The sequence below is a fragment of the Pollachius pollachius genome, assembly GCF_949987615.1.
Source record: "Pollachius pollachius genome assembly, chromosome: 7".
In the NCBI taxonomy this organism is placed as follows: domain Eukaryota; kingdom Metazoa; phylum Chordata; class Actinopteri; order Gadiformes; family Gadidae; genus Pollachius; species Pollachius pollachius.
Genome location: NC_136940.1, coordinates 25,748,913 through 25,770,224, shown reverse-complemented (window position 1 = coordinate 25,770,224; position 21,312 = coordinate 25,748,913). Strand labels below are relative to the sequence as shown.

Sequence of the window (21,312 nt, the reverse complement as noted above, 5' to 3'; positions counted from 1 at the left end):
CAGCTGTAATTAGATCGAATTTGTAAGAATTCAGTAAATACACTTTCACTTCCTACGAAGCCATTTGCCAAGCGTTCTTTCTATAACTGAGAGTTCAGTTTTGTACGGTATTTTGTATGATTTAGGACTATCTACTCAATAAGAACAACATACTGGCAGGGAAGTATCGCCATCTTTTTTCCAACCCATATGCAGTGGTAGAGAGTGTTGGCTGAAAAGTATTTCCTCATGGAAAAAACAGACAACTTTAAGTCTGGAATCGTACAGTTTTTCGTATGCAGATATTGCGTATGTTTTAAGGGTGCGATTAATTAATCAAGGATAATGCCCTGGAACGTTGTGCATTCCTGCAACAAGTGATGACAGGCATTAGTTATGACGGTGTGTGTGTGTCTGTGTGTGTTTATGTGCCTTGCACATGCATGTGTGTGTCTGTGTTTGTCTGAGAGAGATCGTAAGTGCAACGGAGTGCGCGTTGTGCATAGTGTTACTATCACTGACCCATCTCCACTGCTGCGGGCCCAGCGGCACAGGCCCACGCCTCCTCCTCCTCCTCCTCTAGGCCCGTGCGCCTCCTCCTCCTCCTCTAGGCCCATGTGCCTCCTCCTCCTCCTCCTCCTCTATGCCCGTGCGCCTCCTCCTCCTCCTCCTCCTCTAGGCCCGTGCGCCTCCTCCTCCTCCTCCTCTAGGCCCGTGCGCCTCCTCCTCCTCCTCCTCCTCTATGCCCGTGTGCCTCCTCCTCCTCCTCCTCCTCTAGGCCCGTGCGGCGCCTCCTCCTCCTCCTCTATGCCCGTGTGCCTCCTCCTCCTCCTCCTCTAGGCCCGTGCGCCTCCTCCTCCTCCTCCTCCTCTATGCCTGTGCGCCTCCTCCTCCTCCTCCTCTATGCCCGTGCGCCTCCTCCTCCTCCTCTATGCCCGTGCGCCTCCTCCTCCTCCTCTAGGCCCGTGCGCCTCCTCCTCCTCCATCTCCTCCTCTAGGCCCGTGCGCCTCCTCCTCCTCCTCCTCCTCCTCTATGCCCGTGCGCCTCCTCCTCCTCCTCCTCTAGGCCCGTGCGCCTCCTCCTCCTCCTCTAGGCCCGTGCGCCTCCTCCTCCTCCTCCTCCTCCTCTATGCCCGTGTGCCTCCTCCTCCTCCTCCTCCTTTATGACCGTGCGCCTCCTCCTCCTCCTCCTCTATGCCCGTGCGCCTCCTCCTCCTCCTCCTCCTCCTCCTCTATGCCCGTGCGCCTCCTCCTCCTCCTCCTCCTCCTCCTCTAGGCCCGTGCGCCTCCTCCTCCTCCTCCTCTAGGCCCGTGCGCCTCCTCCTCCTCCTCCTCCTCCTCTAGGCCCGTGCGCCTCCTCCTCCTCCTCCTCTAGGCCCGTGCGCCTCCTCCTCCTCTAGGCGTGGAGGCTGTACTCCTGCTTGTAGCAGCAGGGCCGGCACACGGCGTTCACCAGCCCCACGCCCAGCTGCAGCAGGCAGAGGAGGAACTCCAGCACGGCAAGGCACAGCAGAATGCAGAGCAGGGACACGTTCCACTCCACGATGCTCACAGGCTGCAGGCACTGAGACCACGAGTCTGGCTCCAGCAGATACCTGGAAAGAGAGAGAGAGAGAGAGACAGAGAAACGAGAGAGAGAACGAGAGCGAGGGAGAGAGCGAGAGAGATCCACTTAATAATAGTATAGTAACACTAGAGTACTTGTTACTTCTCAAACACTGTGCCGAGACAACCCAGGCTACTCCAGCATATACAGAAGTGTGAAAACAGCAAAACAATCGCACAATATCACACTATTAATCACTTTTCATTTCATGCACACAAACACACAATTGCTTTCAAATTACCTGCCGCCATCGTTGGAGAAGGGGTATCTCCAGCCCAGAGCAGTGAAACAATGAGGACCCTGCATCAAGGTCATCCCTGATAGGACAAAACAGTAGCCAGAACCAAACATGCCCACCACCGCAGCCAATACCGAACCACACATCTAGAGAGAGGGAGGGACAGAGAGAGAGCCACCAATGAGGAAACTGCCATGAATGTCAGTGCTTCCCAGTAGGGTGTGTGGTGTGTTTCAGTGTAAGATAGAGATGTGGAGGGAGAAGGAATGTTTCTATAAGCTGTTTGGGCATTCACAGCAAAGTGTCAAAAGACACGTTAGACAGCTGCATGACACACGCAGACACTCACACACACACTAACTCAGTCCCACACCCAGAGAAAAGTCAGACCCCAGTTAGATTAATGTAACTTGAAGAGCATTCGTATTCCACCAGGGATGGACTGTAACGAAGTTAACTTGAGTACTGTTCTTAAGTTCTGTCAGTCAAGTTCAAAGTGCTTTCTACACTTCAGCACCGAGCAACCAAGGCCATAATCAAAGTCTATGTTTGAGAAGTCGAATGAGTTACTACAAATAAACAGTATATGCATTTTGAAGAGAATAGAGTTGTCGGTCTATAACCTCAAAAGTTACACCACAGTTACACACACAATTTATCGTGAAAAAGATGGAATGAAAAGATTATATAATATATATTGGGCAAGGTAGAAATAATATAATCTTATGGAATGACATTTACTGCAGTTCTATAGTTTATTGATTAATACATTTCGGATTGAGCTTCATAACTTCAACATGCCGCTCTAACACAATTAATCCATACAATGATTCCTGCTGTTCACATTTCTCTAACCCAGTTATGTGTGGTGAGTGTCTGCCTCACCATTAAACTCTCATTCCAGCAGCAGCTACATTTCCCCAGACTGGTAAAAGTGGCCACTGGAACCAGCATCTAGAAGAACAGAGAGAACGTTATTAGTATTCTCCTGCATTGTCATCGAAAAATGGAACAAGGGAAGCCATTTTACATCAATAAAAACACACGTGCCAATAATAAAAAGCTGCAGCTGTGTCCATGCTGCGGAGTCACATGGGGCGAGCCTGCCAGGAAGTGTATGAGGAGATGTTCAACGGTCTCCTTTGTCGCCTGTTGCTGACCATCTGCGCTCCTACGATAATCCTCTTACTGTAGCCCAACATAGCGCTCCCTGTTTTCCACTGGGGTACAGTTGCATCTGTCCTTACAACTTTATTAACTTTGACCAGACTCATGATGTGGCCTGTATAAACTGCAGAGGGAAAAGTCCTTCTGTTGAGCATCTTTGGCCAATACAGTTTCATCATTTTCATCATCTAGGTTTTAATTCCTTACCCTATGTGGCATTCTATTCCATTCTGTCCCTCTCAAGTGGATTGGCTCTAGTTTAACGATGGGTGGAAACACACTCACACACGCACACAAAAACACACACAAATAATCATGTGACACCCAAAGAGGAGAACATTTGTGAGTGTGCATCCTGGATGTCCTCCCCTAACATCTCACATCCTGTTGCCCCTGTCCCCTGAGGAGAAAGAGAAAGAGCCACACTGAAAGACAAAGGCTTGGAGGATGCTGAACATTAAGTAACGGAGAGCATATCGGAAGAAGGGACAGCAACACAGAAAGGATGGGCAGAGCTCAAAATAAACCTCCCCCAAGTGGCTCCCTCTCTGCATTTTGACCGTTTGTGTTTGCCAAAGACAGAAAGAACAAAGAGTACAGGAAGTTAGCGGCTTCGTTTAGCAGATGAACAGGGTGAAATGGTGCACTCTTGATAAATACTTCATCAGAGACTGTTTTCAATGTCAAGCATACCGTACGTTTGACCTATTTATTTAATGATGTAGTAGTGCTACAAACAAGGATTTGATCTCTGCCCCGACCTAGACTGTTGGGTGAAGACCCAGGGCCCAAACATCCCAGGGACCCATCGAGGAGCAGAAGGAAGACCCGCGTTATGCCCAGGGGCCCAGGGCTCCGAAGGCCTCTGGAACTCTCTCTATTGTTGTTCCCAAGCCTAACCAGACACCCCATGAACTCCCTCTGAGGCCAACATGTACAATTTCCGGTATTTCACATGAGTAGACCGTACCAAATGAAACTCGAGTCAAGAAGAACTCCAACCAATGATTAAATGTACTTTGGAGCACTGCCTATTCCTCACGTGGTTGTACCTTTATTGCGTAAGACCACATTCAGAATTTGATAACTCTGTCCTTTCCTAAAAACTTTTTAACAGTCAAGGAAAAACTCTGAGAACCACCTTTCCTTAACTTTACCTTTCCTCACAGATGTGTATGAGCCACATCATAATATCAAATGGACATGTATGAACCCGCAAACCCACAACTTTGTCAAACAGCCACGTCTATCAGCATAGGTTTAATCAACGGTAAATATCCTGATTTATATCGCACTTTTCAGACCAGTAGCGACTCAAAGCACTTTACAATTATTGCCAGGGACACCTCGACACACCGGGGATCAAACAAGCAACCTTCTGTTTGCCAGACAACCAGCTCTACCTCATCAGCCACTTACTGGCACCACCTCTCTCGGGGTGATTAGTTAATTCAGCCTTTCTCTTTCTTATACAATGCCAAATCCAACCTAAAACTGTTCGGTATCGTATCAGAGTCATTTGTGGGAAATCATGCTTATCATACAGAGTTTTCAGTTTGATACAGACTTTATTTTATTGGTACTTCAAATATAATTTCCCCCAAAAATGGAGATCACTGTTGAGATTAATTCATCTAATTTGGTTTAGACTCCATAAAGGAACCTGTTGTTTGAAAAATAACAATCTCACACACACACACACACACGCACCAACACCCACACAAAGCTTCACACACACAACACACAATCTCTTCTGTGTTCTACTCAACCTACTCAAAAAGGAGGCTGAAGTTCAGCCTCCTTTTTTTAGATTTTTCTGCTCTGTCAGGAGGTAAGACGTTCCAATATGTAGGTCAGAACGATTAACCATGAATTAACATAGAAACCCATTGTTTTTAGTGCCTGAGCAACGTAAACACCAACGAGATTATGGTGTAAAGCTAGCAACGTTTGCATGTTAATAACAGGAATTAATAGGAGTTCTTATTGCAGGCTTATATCGCCGGGGAGAGTTTCTATAGCGAGGTAAATGCCTTGCTAAATGTTCTCCTTATGACTCGTCCAGCTGTCAGATGCCCCTGTGGCACTGAGCCCATTCACAACCAGCACATGGGGCCATAGAGCTCATGTTAGAGCGACAATATATGGAGTATCTTCACTCATAACTAATATCTTCATGGAGTCTCTGTATGCGGAGGAGACACTGTCAAGAGAGCACTGGCAAACCAAGTATTTAGGACCACGTGTTTGCTGGTAGCTGATTTTGGATTTGATGAAAATGTATTGTCCTGAAGTAAAGTCTGATGTGTTGAGAAACACAGAGATGAAGTAATCCATTTTGTTTTCCAAACGTTTTTTTGAACGGGTCCACAGAGCAGAATCCACAGCCATCCTTTTCACTTCATTCTCTCTGTTTCCTGCCCACAGCCACCTCGACCTCCTCCCTTATCAGAGAAACTAACTTTCACCCGCCTCATAATATCCCAATCTCCTCTGTAGAACGTGTACATTTCCAAATCAGATTTAACATTACAGATCACCTGACATTATGTCAAACAGATTGGAAACCAGAGGCGTAGGAATGAGTTTAACATTGGGGGGGACACATATCGGTAACCTGACAGTTCGGTTAATGGTTTGAACAGAAATATGTCTTAAATTAACTACACTGAAAAAATTCACAAATATATTTTATTCTACTAAAAAGATACATTTGTAAATGTAAAGGAAAACACATTTTGAATGGCAGTAATGAACTGATGAATATCAAAATCAATTCTTTAATTTCACACTCAATCATCCAGTTTTTTAGAATAAGAAGCGGTGACAGGACGCTGTGTTGCGCTTTCAAAATAAAATAAAAGATTTTTCTCCCCCCGGTATAATTTTTAGGTGGGACAAATGCGCCTGTCTCCAATATTGGAGGGGACACGTCCCCTCCGTCCCCCCCGGTTCCTACGCCCCTGTTGGAAACATATAATAACATAGAAGAGAAGAGCTGAGTTCCTGTGTGTGCTTACCATCAGTCCTCCGCCTCCCAGTCCACCAAAGTACCAGATGTAGCTGGACAGCTGGCGGTCTTGGAGATATGAGCTCTCCCCCATGGGGAACAGCAGCAGCAGGTTGGCCAGCATACAGCACAGGGCCAGGGGCAGTAGGGCCAGCCCCAGAGCCCGGGCGACACCCACCGAACAACACATGGCGACGAGGGGAGATACAACTGCTGGGAGAGCGGGGCACGGCCGGACTAAAGGAGGCAGAGGAGAAAGGAGAAGAGGAAGGAGAGGAAAAGGCAGGGGGAGGAGTGGGACCGACCAGCTGGAGGGAGCCAGGAAATGAACAACTGGTGGTGGTGGTTGAGGGCCTGGAGTGAATGTGTGTGTGTGTGTGTGTGTGTGTGTGTGTGTGTGTGTCCCTACAGCTATGAGATAACGAGCCTCAAGAAAGTGACCTACAGGGCCATGGCAGTCACATACACATGCACACGCATACACACATATACAGACATACCCATGTACACACACGCACGCACGCACGCACATAAAACAAGGGGCCGGCCTCCAGAGAGCTGAGCCAGAAAGATTTGACAAATCCCACAAGAACAGAACACTGTCAACGTGTGTGTGTGTGTGTAAGTGTAAGTGTTTGTAAGTGTGCATGCATGTGTTTCCAGTTTCCCACACTCTAACCGCAGAGAACAACAACAAAAGTCATAATCTACTTGCTTCAGAATAACCAGATTAAAACGTGCAAGCATTCTTTTGATTCCAAGATCACTGTGCCCTTACGAAATATCAGATAGAGCCTTCTGGTCCGCCCAATCGTCTCCCTGTCCGTCCACTCAAAGATAGTTTTGTCCCGATTTCTTTCAAATGATTGTATCAGAGTTTGCTTGGAATGTGCCTAACTGTACGCTATAGACAGAGAAAAGTTTAACCTACTTGAATTGAATCATTGTTCAAGGTCTCTATGTTGTTCTCCAAGGCCTACACCAGAAACAACATTGGATTTTATTTTCCACACAGAGATGTGTTCAACCAGTCACTTCCTCCACAGCTACAACTAAACTAGGCATCATAGAATCATTGGTTTGATGATACATATTACAAACCAATCCTTTGGTCCTTTTGTAACTTTGTTCGATATCACTTTGATATGATATAAAGGGACTAATGATGTATGTATGACGTGTGCTACCTTTGAGGTCACCCTAACACACGTCACTAGATTAATTATCTGTTGCAGCACAAATTATATCAGCTGATATCCTCTGTGGAACATCCTATTGGGAGGTGTTAAGGTCTGAATGACAATGATAAGAGTGATATAAACCTACAATATGTATAAAGCCATACAGTGATTCAATTTGGAATAAGGTGCAGTTTAAATTTGTATTTGAAATATACTTTATTACTCACTTAGTAGAAACAAGGGTGTCAGAGCAGAATGACAGGAACTATTTAAATGTCCTGGGGAGTTAGGAGGACACAGCTCTGGGCCCCATTTTTGTATTTTTCATTTGTACGTATATATGCACATTTGTGTATGATTGCGGGTCCTGCTATAAATAGAAGAGCCTGATAATCTACGTGGAATCTAGATTAACGTGGGCTGTAATCTGTAACGGCAGCCACTTAACCAGCACTGGAAAGCCAGACCCAATAACAAGAGCATTTCACACGCCACGGCCAAATCCGATTAAGCAGGCGGAGAAAGTGTCTGGGTAGAGGAGTTCTTCTGGGAGCCCCCCGGGCCAGTCATATAACCTACATTAATTCAGATGTAGATCGATTTGTACTGGAGTGCCATTAGGAAGAGCACAGATTACAACAATGACATGAGAACAACACAAATGGCAACTATGACACTGTCCAACCACAATGTATACATCCGGCCAATCAGAGTCACTATGGGTATAGGGCTTTCTGTTTTGGACAAGTGTTCTCATCAATGGAAATTGGGGCTCTTTTCCTGTCGTTGGCATACTATTCAATATGAATCTCCTTACAACATCAATGCATCACAACATATCCATGACTTGACAGCAGCTATGGTAGCTATTTATTTTATTCTCTGCTGCTATCTTCTTCAGACAGGGTCTTCTGTGGGAGCTGGGACCGGAATTTTCCTGCTACTAAAATTACCCCCAGAGCTAGAACACACACAGCGAAGACCCACCCTGCAGAAAAAGTACATGGAAGGCACACACACTCAAACCACTTATTGGGGTGCTCAAAACATCAACGGGACTAAGAGTGCGTGTGTGTGCGTGTTTATACTGGCCACTGACAAGTGGAACCCCTAGAAAAGTATGCAAACACGGTTCTCATCACACAGGTGGAGGTGAAGGACATTAAGCATGCAGCGTTCTACAAGAGAAGAAGCCCAATCTGACCAACCCCATCAATTATCATCAGCAATAAACCCATTGCCTGATTGAAGGGTAATGATCAGTCACATTTGAAAAATATTTGGGCCTTTATTTTAAATTGTGTACCTTGAATAAATCATTAACGTTGTGTGTGTGTGTGTTTGCAACGGAGAATGGTGTCATAGTCATTAAAGGACAATGGGGGTCATTGGACAGCTTCGCAAATACTGACTCAAACAGGAAGCAGGGAACGTTCCATGACTCACTTCCTGCTGCCAGTGGGCTGACCCCATAGACATTTATACATAGATACCGCACTGACTGACCCGTTGCTGCGAAGCGTCAACATCGCCGCCATATAGGAAAGAGAGACCGACAGACAAAAGTAAATGGGGAGCCGTGTTTTGCCTGGATAAAAAAAAGATACTCTCTTTATTTGACCATCATAGACCTGTTAATAACAATTAACTTTCTTAGCTTATTGGTAAACTGTGAATGATTAATTCAAATAAAAACATGATTGATATGATTAAGGTTATAAATTCATTTAGTGTTTGATTTAATATTATTTCAATTGAAAATATGTTAATTAATTATATACTTGGAGCAGGTCTAGTAGCCCTGTGAACACCCGTCTGCTCTGGGGTCCGACCCCGCCCACAGAACTCTGGTTGGATGAGCAGCTTGACGGACAGATGGGTTCCACCAATCGCCAACTGTAATGATTTGTCCTCGACCAAATCGCGAACGATTAAATCCTGTGAATGGAAACAATTTGAATCACTGTATTCTCTCTTTCAGAAACACACGCTTAATAAATGTAGTATTTATATCAAGGCACTAAATGGCTTAACAATGATCCCTAAATGTTTCCAAAATGTTTCACATGTGTGTACTGAGGGATGTTAGAGAGATTACCTGTGATTGGCCAATTTACTTGGTGGCCCCGCCTCCTCAACTCATCGCAAACTTCTTTCCCAAATCCCTCCTCCAAATGAACCAGCCACTGATCAGCTAGAGAGACACATAACATAGATATATATAACATAGATATGGAGACATAACATAGATATGGAGACATAACATAGGTCCCAAGAAAAATGGATCCGACACAAATATAGCACAAATATACAGTTTTACTCTCAGATAATATTTTAAGACTTTTTAGGAATTCAAAAATATATAACATAAATAAATAATTATATAATATAAATTAAAAAACTTTGAAGCAATAAAGTCTTGGTCAAACAAAAACATACAACAATCAGGGAGTATAGGTGCACGCTTGCAGAGTAAATAGTGTTTGTCTAGTCAAATCCTGGTGTTGATGGCTGATGACACTTCAGACATCCAGAGGCAGCAGAGCGAACCTTTCTGGTCGTACTCCACATACACTCTGGGAGCGTCTAAGGCCTGCTGAGGATCCATTTCAAACTCCAGCATGTTCAGCAGCACCTGAACGTCAGCAGAACACAGGAAACATTTAAATGTACTCTCTCATGTTTTGAGAAACTTAATGATCGTTTTTTTGCAGGTCTGTTAGCCAAAATTAGGTTTCTGCTCATTGACTAAAATACAACAATGACATTTGATTGTGAGAAAAATAAAACATATACTTACATTTACATTTAGGGCACTTAGCAGACGCTTTTCCAAAGCAACTTACAAACTGTACATTTGTCAGAAGAAGGTGAAAAAATATATCGCTATCGGTACAGTACGGTAATATTTATAATAATTATGAATAATTATTATGAATAATTAATAATATATTAAGTAATAATACTTAATAGTAATACTTAATGTGATTTTAGGGTGGGGCCCTTGTAACACCACCGTGTTTTATACGCTGTGACCGATCAATCATCCAGCTGTTCTCTTTTGATCCCAGCCCCGGTCCCTCTCACTGGAGTGCGCTTGTTGTCCTGATTCTAAATGTGTACGCGTGTGTGTCCGGAATGTGCGTGGGTGTGTGCACACTAGCCGTGGTGTTTAAGTGTGTTTACCTGGACGTGTCCTTGCGGTTGCATCATGGCGCCCATCACTCCGAGGGCGGCCAGGAGGCGGGGCTTCTGTCCGCCGGGGGCGGGTCCGGTGACGAGGGCGGCCATTATGGTGTGGTATGGGCGTTTACCGCCGGCGATACAGTTGCTGTGGTTACGACGCAGAGAAAAACTAGCTCCCCGATTCTAAGAGAGTGAGGTCGAGGTTAAGAGAGAGCGTGAGAGTGAAATAAATGGTGGTTGTAATTGTCTTAGCAGGTGTCACACACACCCACACGTGCACACATACCTGGAGGGAGAAGCCACAGTCCCTCGGCACAAGGCCTGAGCCAAAACCCATGTAGTTGCTGTTGACAAAGGAGCATGCGTTGCCGTGGCAGTCGACCACACAGAAGTACACAGTGTCACCCTGTATCGTCACAGCTGGCGCACCCACCTCACTGGCACTGCAGCAACGCACGCACAAACACACAATCAAATACATGTACATACAAACACGCAATATACAAGGACCGAAGGATGGGTGTTAACTTGACACAAATCTATTCCAAATCCATCACTGGGCCCAGATATCAACATCTTCACTCTCAAGAGAACCCAGAAATACAATGATTAACTGATCCTTAAAGAACACTATACTAAGGAGCAATAACCCAGGGAAATCAAAAAGTCACGTGTGTTTGTGTGTGTGTCTGTTTTATTGCCACATTTTCTGGTGTAATAAGTTTGTGTTTGTCTTTCGAGCAATAAAAAGCAAACGCTCAAAGTCTACAGTTAGGTGGAGTGGGGTTTCCAACAGGATATAGATAGAAGGGACAGAGAGGTAACAGTGAGAATAAATAAGTCAATAGATCTATCTAAATTCAACAGAGAAAGACACACACACACACACACACACCTGTCCATGCTGATTTGCTGGGCAAGCTGGCGGCTGTAGCTCTTATCCAATAGGCTGTCCAGAGGAATGATCACATGGTCTGGGTCACTTATGTTATGCAAAGCGTCTGTCAGGGCGAAGCGGACGGCCTGCACCAGCAGATGGATGTAGTCCGCGCTGTTGTGGCCAAGGTCTAGACAAGTTCACCGGGGGTGGGGGGGGACATTTAATAAATATATAATTAATTATGTGGCTGTCACTTCATTTGAACACATATTGTTTTCTATAACCATAGCAGCACTAAATCATCAAGTTGTATGTTTAGTTCGTCCTAAATATCTTGAGTTTCAACCATTCCTCACTGAGATGACCATTATGATATCTGTTGGTGTGTTTGTGATTCCGTGTGTCTTCAGCCTGTGGAGTACCTTGCAGCGGAAGGTTCTCCAAGATATTGAGCATCAACAGGGCGGCCAAACCCTGGCTGTTGGGAGGGGGTTCCCAAAGACGCACGCCCTACAAAAATAGAGTCGAAAGTTACAGAAATATATATTTTAGGTGACGCAATCAATATCTGAGTCCGGCCAAATGTACATGGGGTCCATGTGATGGCGTCATTTCTTGAGTGTATCTCGTGTCCTGACCTTGTAGTCTGTACTGATCGGAGTGACCACCTCACTGTCATGGCCGCTGAGGTCATCCAGGGTCATGACCCCGCCGTTTTGGTGGATAACATCAACGATGGCCTGAGCCACTCTCCCCTGGTAGAAGCCTGGCTTCCCGCTTTCTCCCAGCTCCTGTTCGATAAATCATTCAGTAAATAAAGAGATCAATCCATGACACAATTAGAAACTCAAAGAGGTGAAGACGATGTATACAACCCTCCACAGGCCTTCAGTCAAACAATGATTCATGAAGCATAACAATCAACTCTTGCAGATATCAAACGAAAGACTGAAGACACTACAATGTGTAAACCTACATGATTGGTGTTTCAGGAAGCAGAACAACATGTTGATTGTTTAGAGTTTAAAGACCATATGACACACAGTCTGACTCATGGAACCATGCCTTCAAGTGTTCTAACGAGGAGACATGAATGAACTCAGGATTAATAACAATCAGTGCACTGAGGGCAGTGCCATGACTAAGAGGCTGTCTATGTGTGTGACGGGGCCGGTGGGAGAAACACAACCAGTCACAGCGGAGAAAGGAGACCCAAATGAGGCTGAGCTCACTCCCATTGTTTCCCCATTTCAGGAACGTCCATGGGAGTTGAAAGGTGTGTGCGTGCATGTACGTTTGTGTGTGTGGTTATGCGTGTGTGTGTGTGTGTGTGTGTATGTGTGTGTGTGTGCTTGTTTTACTCGTGGTTAAACTTGCCAGTGAGAGCATGACTAAAGGGATAATCAACAAATAAAAGTGTTGCGGCAAAGTGTAAATAATCATGGTCCAAAAAAATAAAGTGCAACTATGGCATGACATCACTTTCTAACTTGTGTGTTTGTGTGTATGTATATGTGCATGTATATGTATGTGTGTGTATGTATATGTGTGTACGTGCGTTTGCACGTGTGTGTGTATGTGTACGTGCGTGTGTGTGTGTGTGTGTGTAGTCAACACCTCACCCTAAAGGTCCTAGCCAGGGCGCGGTTCCTGAACACTTGTCCGTGACACGGTGCCTCCCCGTCCACCAGAAGGTTGCCGTCCAGTTCCTTCCCAGCATGCCGCATGGCGTCCACCCAGTGTGCCCATTGGTAGGCCGCTACCTTGGCAACCGGAACCCCCTCCTCGGCGAGGGTCGTGGCCCCGCCCAACACCTGGCTCAGGGAGACCTAGGGCAGGGGACACAGGAAACGCAGTGACCTCGCAGGAAGTCTCACCACACAGGAAGCGTGAGTCGGTCGGACAGGAAGTGTGTCGAGGAAGAGAGGGGTGGCAGTGGCTCAGGAGGTAGTCATTGTGTTTAATAGGTCTTATGTTTGTCATATAATTGTGTAAACGCACACACACACGCGCGCGCGCACACACACACACACACACACGCACACACCACACACACACACACCTTGTGGCTCCCAAACGTCTGCACAGTGTCACACCAGCATGCTGGGGCTCCTGGGACTGTGATGTTTAGAGCGTCAAAGGCAGGGGGCGGGGCCTCTGCGCTGTAGCCACGCCCCTCCAGCAGCTCCAGGGACTGGGCTCTGGGGGAACGGCCGCTGGGCAACAAGTTCAGAGCGGCCAATACTTTAGATTCACTCATGCTTCTGGGTGATCTACCAGTTATTGTGATTTATTGATTTGAGGTGGGGTGTACATTGACATAGGATACATTGCAGAAACATAACCCATAAGACAAGCCTACATTGTCAACTTTAAGGACCCACGCAGCATGCAAACATGTTTGCATGCTGCATCACAATAGTTGATGTGGGTGGTTGGGGAAACATCGTGAACACAGAGAAAAATATCTGTTTTTTAACCTGCCGTTTAGACAACTTATATCCCCGGTGTTTCCATCGTAGAAGAGGCAGAAGGCATCTCCCCCGGGACCCGTGCTGCACGGCTCTGTGACTGACAGGGCCGCTGCCATGGCAACCGCTGCGTCGGCCGCGTTCCCGCCCCGCTTCAGGATGTCTGACGACACAGATCGTAACATAACAGTGCTGCGCTTCACAAAGTCGCATCGCGACTGTGCTTTTCGAGCAAAAAACACACACTTAGAATTATTAATCCGATATACAAACATAACAGCGAATAGTTCTGCGTTAGTTGGATAAGTAACAAGCCCCAGAACAAGAGCAGAATGATATATTATACATGTTATTTAGCATAATTTAACTCACCCAGTCCAATGCCCGTAGCCAACGGCTGGCTGGACGACGAGCAGCCGCGGAGACAAACGAGCGGGGATCGTCTCGATGAAAAGGCGAATTCGGAAGACATGTTAGGCTGACTCCAGTGACAATCTATTAAGACATAAAAAACTTTGAATTACTTTGATCGATGAAGTAGTTATTGATTGATGTGACGTCAACGCATACAGCGCCAGTACAGGGAAATAAACAAACATGTTGGATTATTTCCATGCGTCGGACCGTCAAGCTGCTCTGGCAGCTTTAATAAACTTACAGGAGTCTTTCCACGAAATGTACAGGATATGTACAGATAGTATTACTGAACAGAAAATGATCTGTGATTATGTTTTGGTTTTCGCGGCGCAGATAAGAGAAGGAGGGTTCTACACATGCGCTCAGACATGGCGGAGTTGTGTGATGGTGTATCAAAGCACCACCTAGCCGCCTGACATGCACACCCAATCGAAATCCACACACTTTAGCGTCACCGTATGCACGCAGATTTCCTCCCGAAAACGCTCGTCTAAGCGCGGAATAAAAAGTGAAGACGCGACGCCACTTTTGCGTCGTCTGTTCAGACCGTCATCATGTAAACGTAGCCTAAGTAGACTGGCATGATGTTGACAGGCAAGCCTAGAAGATGTGGATGACATCGATGGTACAGGTTTCATTTAGCTGAAGGTTAAATGAAGGCTAAGGTTAAAAATACAATTTTTACTTTGAATTGGCTATAGAATTGATGTTGTTCATTATTTATTATTAGTATTATTCTTATACAATTATTAGCCTATCCAATCTATATCTTATATTTAAAGAGAAATGTACACAGTCTTATGTATACAATGATGCTTATCGCTCCAAGTAGATTATATATCATAATTACCACATAAGTCTACACACACATCTGTACAACCAAGCCTAAGCAATGAGTATTCAACTATGTACACTAATCCCCTATAGCGACAATGAGACCTCCCTTGTATGACTGTCAGTTCCTCTTCTGGGACATAGAGAGAGAGAGAGAGAGAGAGAGAGAGAGAGAGAGAGAGAGAGAGAGAGTGTGTGTGTGTGTGTGTGTGTGTGTGTGTGTGAGATGCCATATATTCCACCTGGCCACTATAAATGTGAGGTGACGTCACGGTGGTGCATGCAACCAGTCTATAAAACTTGGTTCTTAATATCAGCAAACACAGAGACAGGACAGGTGGTCTAGACAGAAACATCAACGCCAAGACCATTAATACTTATTTTATTTTATCAGGCATTTATCATATTAAATAATATTAACAACTCTGAGGAAATTGACTGGAAGTGGATGTTGTTCGCAGACCCAATTGGTTGAACAAGATTTACAGAAAAGCAACGAGAATATAGATATTTTAATTTACACTTTTTGTACCGTCATCTGTCTCAAGATGTGCCCTGGTGCTTTTTCCAAATGTCTGGGGATAAGCCTGCTCCCTCTGTCTGTGGTGTGCGTTCTGTGCAACATCCTGCTGTTCTTCCCTGGAGGGACACCTGTGGATAGCAAATTGCTCTCAGAAGAGGTCTGGTACTTTGGAGGCATTCTCGGATCTGGAGTTCTGGTAAGTGGTCAGGAGGCGGAATTAAATGATGGCCTACATTAATTTACCATTTTATTTTATTTTATAAAAGTGTTTGTCAGTGAGCGTGCATGTGTGCATTTGTGTGTTTTTTGTGTAAATGTGTATGTGTGTGTGTGTGTGTGTGTGTCTGTTAGATGCTCTTCCCAGCTTTGGTCTTCCTTGGTTTGAAGAACAACGACTGCTGTGGTTGCTGTGGTAATGCGAGCTGTGGCCGGAGGTTTGCTGTGAGTGCTTCGGTTGTTATGAAAGTAGTTCCCTTATCTGACTCAGGGAAATATAATATTGCTGAAAAAATATTACATAAAAAATATGAAGATTATAACTCCTAATAATATTAATTGTTCAACAATTACCAGTAAATAACTGGTTAATAATGACAGGTACAATAAAGTACGAAAACTGTACTTAAACACTAATTCTTTACTCTATTCTTAGATATCTCTCTCTCTCTCTCTCTCTCTCTCTCTCTCTCTCTCTCTCTCTCTCTAATCAATGTACGCAGAATGTGGAGGTGTACACAAGTGTGTATCCGACACATACACCGATTATAATACTGAACCTATTTTGTTCCTTTACTGGCCCTTATGACAACATTGAACAGAGTACTACAAATCATCTCTATTATCTATCATCCATATGGTTATTTTTGTTAGTGGTGTTGTTGTTAATATTGGTGTTATTCTTGTAATAAAAGGCACATCAAGCTAGCATCCAATTATTCTTTAAGGGCTTTTTTAAGAATTATTGCTGTCTGTCTGTCTGTCTGTCTGTCTGTCTGTCTGTCTGTCTGTCTGTCTGTCTGTCTGTCTGTCTGCCTGTCTGTCTGTCTGTCTGTCCCTGACTCTACCCCCCTCTGCGTAGATGCTGAGCTCCATTCTGTTTGCGGGAGTGGGGGTTCTAGGGGCAGCGTACTCTGTTGGGGTGTCTGTTTTGGCCATCACCAGGGGGCCTTTCTGCATGAAAAAGGATTCCAAAGAGTGGACATACCCATTGGAGAATAGGTAAGGAACAGACAGACAGACGGACGGACAGACATATGAAGAAAGAGAGGGAGCCAAGTAGATTCACCTTAATGTTTAAAGCAGGAGTTCATATCTATGTATGTGTACATATTATAGAAACATCTTGCACAGTAAGAAATATGCAAAAGTCCATGCATTTCAAATATCTTATCCAAACTGTTTTGTGCCCCCCTCCCCCCCCTCTCCTTCCCTCTCTCTCTCCCTCTCTCTCCCCCTCCCCCCCCCTCTCCTTCCCTCTCTCTCTCTCTCTCTCTCTCTCTCTCTCTCTATACAGCGAATACGTATTCAACCCTGCCTCCTGGAAGCAATGTGTGGAGCCAGTGGACGTGGTGCATTGGAACCTGACTCTGTTCTTGGTGCTGCTGGCCATGGGTCTGATCCAGTCGGTGCTCTGTGCCGTGCAGGTGGTGAACGGCCTGGTGGGAGCGCTCTGTGGGGACTGCCGCGGCTGCTGCCCAGAGGTCAGTGTTAATGGGTGGACAGCTTGATAGATACATGTTGCTCTCATCTGCTCAATCTCTTTCCCATTCCGTTACATATTCTATGGATTAATAAAGTTATAATTGTCCAAAGATTTTTCAGGGTTTAGGTTATTGTGAAGGGATTCCAGCAGTATGAGTAAAATTGCATACTTCATTTGGTGGTTTAGGTTAAACACAAAACAAGGTGGCCCTCATGGAACTGTTGTTGTATTTCCTTTGTTTCAGGCTCAAGCTACTGCCTGAGCACGTCCATGCCAACCTGAGTCTGTGGGAGCTGGACATCTTGTTTATTATTAACCAATCCGATGGGGCTATGCTGGTAATGTTGGTACGAATGCCATGTTTTGTATTGTTCTCCAAAGTTATTGGGGTCATTCTGTTCAGATCTGACACCATCTTCTCTGAGACCTCACTATGTTTTTCTTTATTCAAATCGTGCAAGATTAAAAAAAACACTTCAATAAAGTTTCATGAAATTCTAAATGGATTATTTGTTATTTGTTGACAGTTTGTCTAGAAACTCATAGCATTCATACAGCAACACTATGTTAAAGAAATCAGGTTTGGGGTTTAAGGGTTAGAGAGGTATTCAATTTAACATTTCAGCATTAAAATATAAAAAAAAATACTTGACCTGCTATGTTACATTTTATTTTATTTTTTATTACTTACGTTATCCCAATTCGACCCAGAGAAATACCTTGTTTTATTCAAGGTAACGGTCAGTTACATTTGGTCCATTGTCGATGGAGTCATATCACCCCTGCCCCCAAACCTCCAGAAAAACAGGCGACAAGAGCAATCCAGTAGAGACCTAATTTATTGATTTCAATATTGATCTAGTTTCTTGATTAATGATTGATAAATTCACACTCACACTCCCATTTCTAATTAGAAAAAAAAAGTTTAAACGCTTTTCACTATTTTTAAACCTCTTCCACCTTGACGATGTCCGGCCGAAAGGACTTTTGATGACTTGTTCAGACACAGTGCGACACCTGCTGGTCAGTTTTGGTAAGCATCGTTTTTTATGGTATTTTTGTTCACCTTGTCCATAGCATTACTGAGGATAAACTGAGCCTATTATTTGAATTAAAAAAATAGATATGATGCTTTATGGTAAATCAATTGTATTCTTGTATTCAAAAATTGATACCTTTGTTTTGATAAGATGTCAACCATCTGGCAAAAGGAGAAGTAGGGAACTCTTATCTGAATTCGTCCAAGCCCCACTTATTTGAATATTACATCATATATTTGAATATGTGCCGTTATAAAATAATACACATATTGTTTTTCTATTTATTCCCAGCACTGTCTGTACCTTCCTTATTCCTTTGTCCCCAGGCACGTTGGTTTATTATTGTGAGGTGAGCGGAACTAATGTCGCTGGTCTTTGGAACCATCGAGCCGGCACGGAGGAAATGAAACGCGTACCTGATACATGTCATTGACAGGGGGGTGTGAGGTCTGACGAAAGGTTCGAAAACTCCAAATAGAATCATGTGTTTAAGTTAAAACCAAGGTAAGCACGTCCCAGTTTACAAATGTTACACTTTTCGTAGGTGTGATGTGTTGTTGGGTTGTCTGTGTCACGCTCAATGGCTATAACTTACCATCTCTCACGTCCAGTGAAATGTGCAGTTATACAGTTACAGTTGCTAAATGGCATACACACGTTTAAGGTTAACAAATATTTTATTATATATAAATATAATAAATAAATAAATACAATTGTATAACTAATATGCTTTTAATGTTAGAGAAGGCTGTGAGTTAGACCTGTGCTAGTGATAATTTGTAAGCCAAGAATGAATGTATATATATATATATATATACACACAATAGAGGGTCTATAGATATATACTATAGAACCGACTAACGTGAGTGTTGACCTCTTTCCTCAGATGCTCCGTGCGCTCTCCAGAAGAACCACCTCTCTGCAGGCGAGTGCACATCAGTTAATGCAGTTGTAGTACTTTGGAGAGCCGATGACAATGTGTTTTAGAGCAATGGTTATATTTTCGGAATTAACGTTGTTGGGTATTTTTTACTTGGTTTGGCTTCATTTGGCTTTTATCGAAAGCTACTTAAAATAAGCATTTAATTGAGGGGCAGAAGGCCTCTAGCTCAAAGACGACTACAGGTAGACTGTGCAGACATTGAGGCTTGAACCTAGAACCTTTCAGCTGGGTCGCACGACACTATCCTGCCACCTGTTTCCTTGGTGTATCGGTCATTGACATTATTTTCTCCATCCACTACCTCCATGAGGTTCTGCTACCACCTTATTTTATTAATGTTATTTTGATTCTTCTGTAGGTGGTCCGATGGGCCAGTCTACCCTATAGCTCCTGGCTCTCCGCTACGAGCTGCTCTTGTGCTGGGGGTCATGGTGAATCCAGATCCCGGGTGTCCTGCTGGGCTGCTGAGCCACGCTCCAAGCAGATGGGACGTGGTCTGGTGCGACGCCACCCTCTGGCCGTTGGCGGTTTCACCGGCGATGGGCCCTTCCAGCGGACCCAGTCTTTCCACGACTCTGCGGTGAGGCTAAAGAAACGTCAGCAGCCAGAGCCGCCTCCCAGGGAGCTGGACCTTCTGCGCTACGACATGAAGCACTTGTGGAAAGGCCCCAAGCCAGCGCTCTACCTGGGGATGGCCGGGCTCATCCCCTTTGTGGCTCCTCCTCTGCTCATGGCCGTGACTGAGTCTTACCTCCCGGAGTTGGCCTACATCCAGGTCGCCTACGGAGCCTCCATCATCTCCTTCCTGGGTGGATCTCGCTGGGGATTTACCCTTCCTGAGAGCAGCCCTGCCAAGCCTGACTGGATCAATCTGGCCAATAGCGTGGTCCCCTCCCTGCTGGCCTGTGCGGCCATGCTGCTCAGTGACAGCATTACCCCGGCAGCCACCCTGGTCATCATGGGGCTCGGAGTCTCCCTGCACTACGACCTCTCCCTCCTGCCCACCTACCCCAGCTGGCTGAAGGCCCTTCGCGCCGTGTTGACCACAGTGGCTTTCTTATCACTGGTGTGCACACTCGTAATGGATGGGCTCTTTCCAGTTAAAATTCTTTTTTCAAGTTAATAAAATAAATGTATAAATTCAAGGATATGTTGTTAAATATAAAGGTAAAGAAATAGATGCGAAACTGTTCAGATGTCTGTATTTTTGCTTCATTCTGAAGTGTGTGAAGAGAGACTAAGGGCCCTATCTTGCATCCGGCGCAATTGACTTTCTCACTGGCGCATGTGTCGTTGCTAGCTTGCAACTGGCGCAGTGCGTTCTTTTCTCTCCACCACCACGCGTCGGTAAATTAGGGAATGATCTTGCGCTCCAAGAGGCGGTTCGGCGAAAGGAGGAGGCGTGTTCTGGCACAAACGTTCCCTGGTGCTATTGTGCAGTGGCGCGTTGTTCAGATGCTATTTTAAGGGCGCATGCATAATGTTGCTTGTGCACCTCGCGCATACACTTTGCTTCTATCATCTACCTAGCCACATATTCTTGGTAAATTATTTGGGAAAGAACAGCTGATGCAGCGGTAAGAAGTTGTACTTTTAAATCAATGCATCTGCAAACACCGTACAGCAAACACATTTTCTTGACACAGACATCGTGTACATGCCCATAACTTTTAGGATTGATGAGTATTTGATCGTGAGAAAACATGGTTTTACCGCGAGTGAGTGTTAAAAAGAATGAATGAATGCGGGCGCGCGTGTGTGCGTCCATCTGTTTAAACACACGCAAACTTAACACGTAACGCATAATACAGTCCATGGCAATGTATATTAACGGGGGGACACATGCATATTAGGAACACAAGTCGATAACAATAATGCATGCAATACTGATAAGCGATGTTTATAATGTATTGCGTATATCATTAAATAGAACCACAGTTACCGCATATCAAGCGTGTTAAGTTTTCTTTGCCGAAATTTATTTGAGGACTCAGTATTTCTGAAGTTGTGGAAGAAAACCTTATTCCATTTGTGAATAAGGCCATATTATTTTGCCATAAACTGAGCCATTTGAAGTTTGAAATTCATGTGCATCTGTATCATTGGAGACTGCAGAAGCGCTGTCAAAGTATCAA

The 21,312-nt window shown here is 44.8% G+C and overlaps 4 protein-coding genes across 5 annotated transcripts; 2 read left to right on the top strand and 2 right to left on the bottom strand.

Annotated features, from left to right (window-relative positions):
• Nucleotides 1-1,329: 1,329 nt before the first annotated feature.
• tm4sf18 (transmembrane 4 L six family member 18) lies at nucleotides 1,330-6,190 on the bottom strand (the record flags this gene model as incomplete). Its single annotated transcript, XM_079740633.1, has 4 exons — nucleotides 1,330-1,574; nucleotides 1,827-1,969; nucleotides 2,709-2,777; nucleotides 6,011-6,190. 4 exons carry the CDS (start codon nucleotides 6,188-6,190, stop codon nucleotides 1,376-1,378), a joined length of 591 nt encoding a protein of 196 aa, XP_079596759.1. The 3' UTR covers nucleotides 1,330-1,375.
• Nucleotides 6,191-8,775: 2,585 nt separating this feature from the next.
• On the bottom strand, nucleotides 8,776-14,681 carry LOC307078719 (glutathione hydrolase-like YwrD proenzyme). Of its 2 annotated transcripts, none has more exons than XM_079740664.1 (13): nucleotides 14,580-14,681; nucleotides 14,091-14,213; nucleotides 13,728-13,881; nucleotides 13,310-13,463; nucleotides 12,870-13,076; nucleotides 11,886-12,038; nucleotides 11,670-11,757; nucleotides 11,263-11,434; nucleotides 10,654-10,810; nucleotides 10,368-10,550; nucleotides 9,732-9,816; nucleotides 9,280-9,375; nucleotides 8,776-9,119 (listed from the first exon to the last, which is right to left on the bottom strand). In XM_079740664.1, the coding sequence occupies exons 2-13, from the start codon at nucleotides 14,188-14,190 to the stop codon at nucleotides 8,974-8,976; spliced, it is 1,695 nt and encodes a 564-aa protein (XP_079596790.1). In that variant the 5' UTR covers nucleotides 14,191-14,213; nucleotides 14,580-14,681; the 3' UTR covers nucleotides 8,776-8,973. The 2 variants fall into 2 exon arrangements, with proteins under 2 accessions (XP_079596790.1, XP_079596789.1); XM_079740663.1 differs by lacking the exon at nucleotides 14,580-14,681 and adding an exon at nucleotides 14,377-14,503.
• An 836-nt stretch (nucleotides 14,682-15,517) lies between these two features.
• Nucleotides 15,518-17,456, top strand: tm4sf4 (transmembrane 4 L six family member 4; the record flags this gene model as incomplete). The annotated part of the gene is made up of 5 exons (XM_079740073.1): nucleotides 15,518-15,688; nucleotides 15,844-15,933; nucleotides 16,571-16,710; nucleotides 17,006-17,192; nucleotides 17,439-17,456. The coding sequence occupies 5 exons, from the start codon at nucleotides 15,518-15,520 to the stop codon at nucleotides 17,454-17,456; spliced, it is 606 nt and encodes a 201-aa protein (XP_079596199.1).
• A 1,179-nt stretch (nucleotides 17,457-18,635) lies between these two features.
• tmem69 (transmembrane protein 69) lies at nucleotides 18,636-21,052 on the top strand. Its single transcript, XM_079740403.1, has 3 exons — nucleotides 18,636-18,738; nucleotides 19,121-19,159; nucleotides 19,536-21,052. The coding sequence occupies exons 2-3, from the start codon at nucleotides 19,121-19,123 to the stop codon at nucleotides 20,298-20,300; spliced, it is 804 nt and encodes a 267-aa protein (XP_079596529.1). The 5' UTR covers nucleotides 18,636-18,738; the 3' UTR covers nucleotides 20,301-21,052.
• The last annotated feature ends 260 nt before the right edge of the window (nucleotides 21,053-21,312 follow it).

Bases quoted from the DNA above. Each gene is read 5' to 3' on its own strand.
- tmem69 (XM_079740403.1), top strand. From the start codon at position 19,121: ATGCTCCGTGCGCTCTCCAGAAGAACCACCTCTCTGCAG. The intron at 19,160-19,535 runs GCGAGTGCACAT...ATTCTTCTGTAG, and splicing joins GAAGAACCACCTCTCTGCAG to GTGGTCCGATGGGCCAGTCT.
- LOC307078719 (XM_079740664.1), bottom strand. From the start codon at position 14,190: ATGTCTTCCGAATTCGCCTTTTCATCGAGACGATCCCCGCTCGTTTGT. The intron at 11,758-11,885 runs GTCAGGACACGA...CTATTTTTGTAG, and splicing joins CGATCAGTACAGACTACAAG to GGCGTGCGTCTTTGGGAACC. The intron at 9,120-9,279 runs GTAATCTCTCTA...TTCCATTCACAG, and splicing joins AGTAAATTGGCCAATCACAG to GATTTAATCGTTCGCGATTT.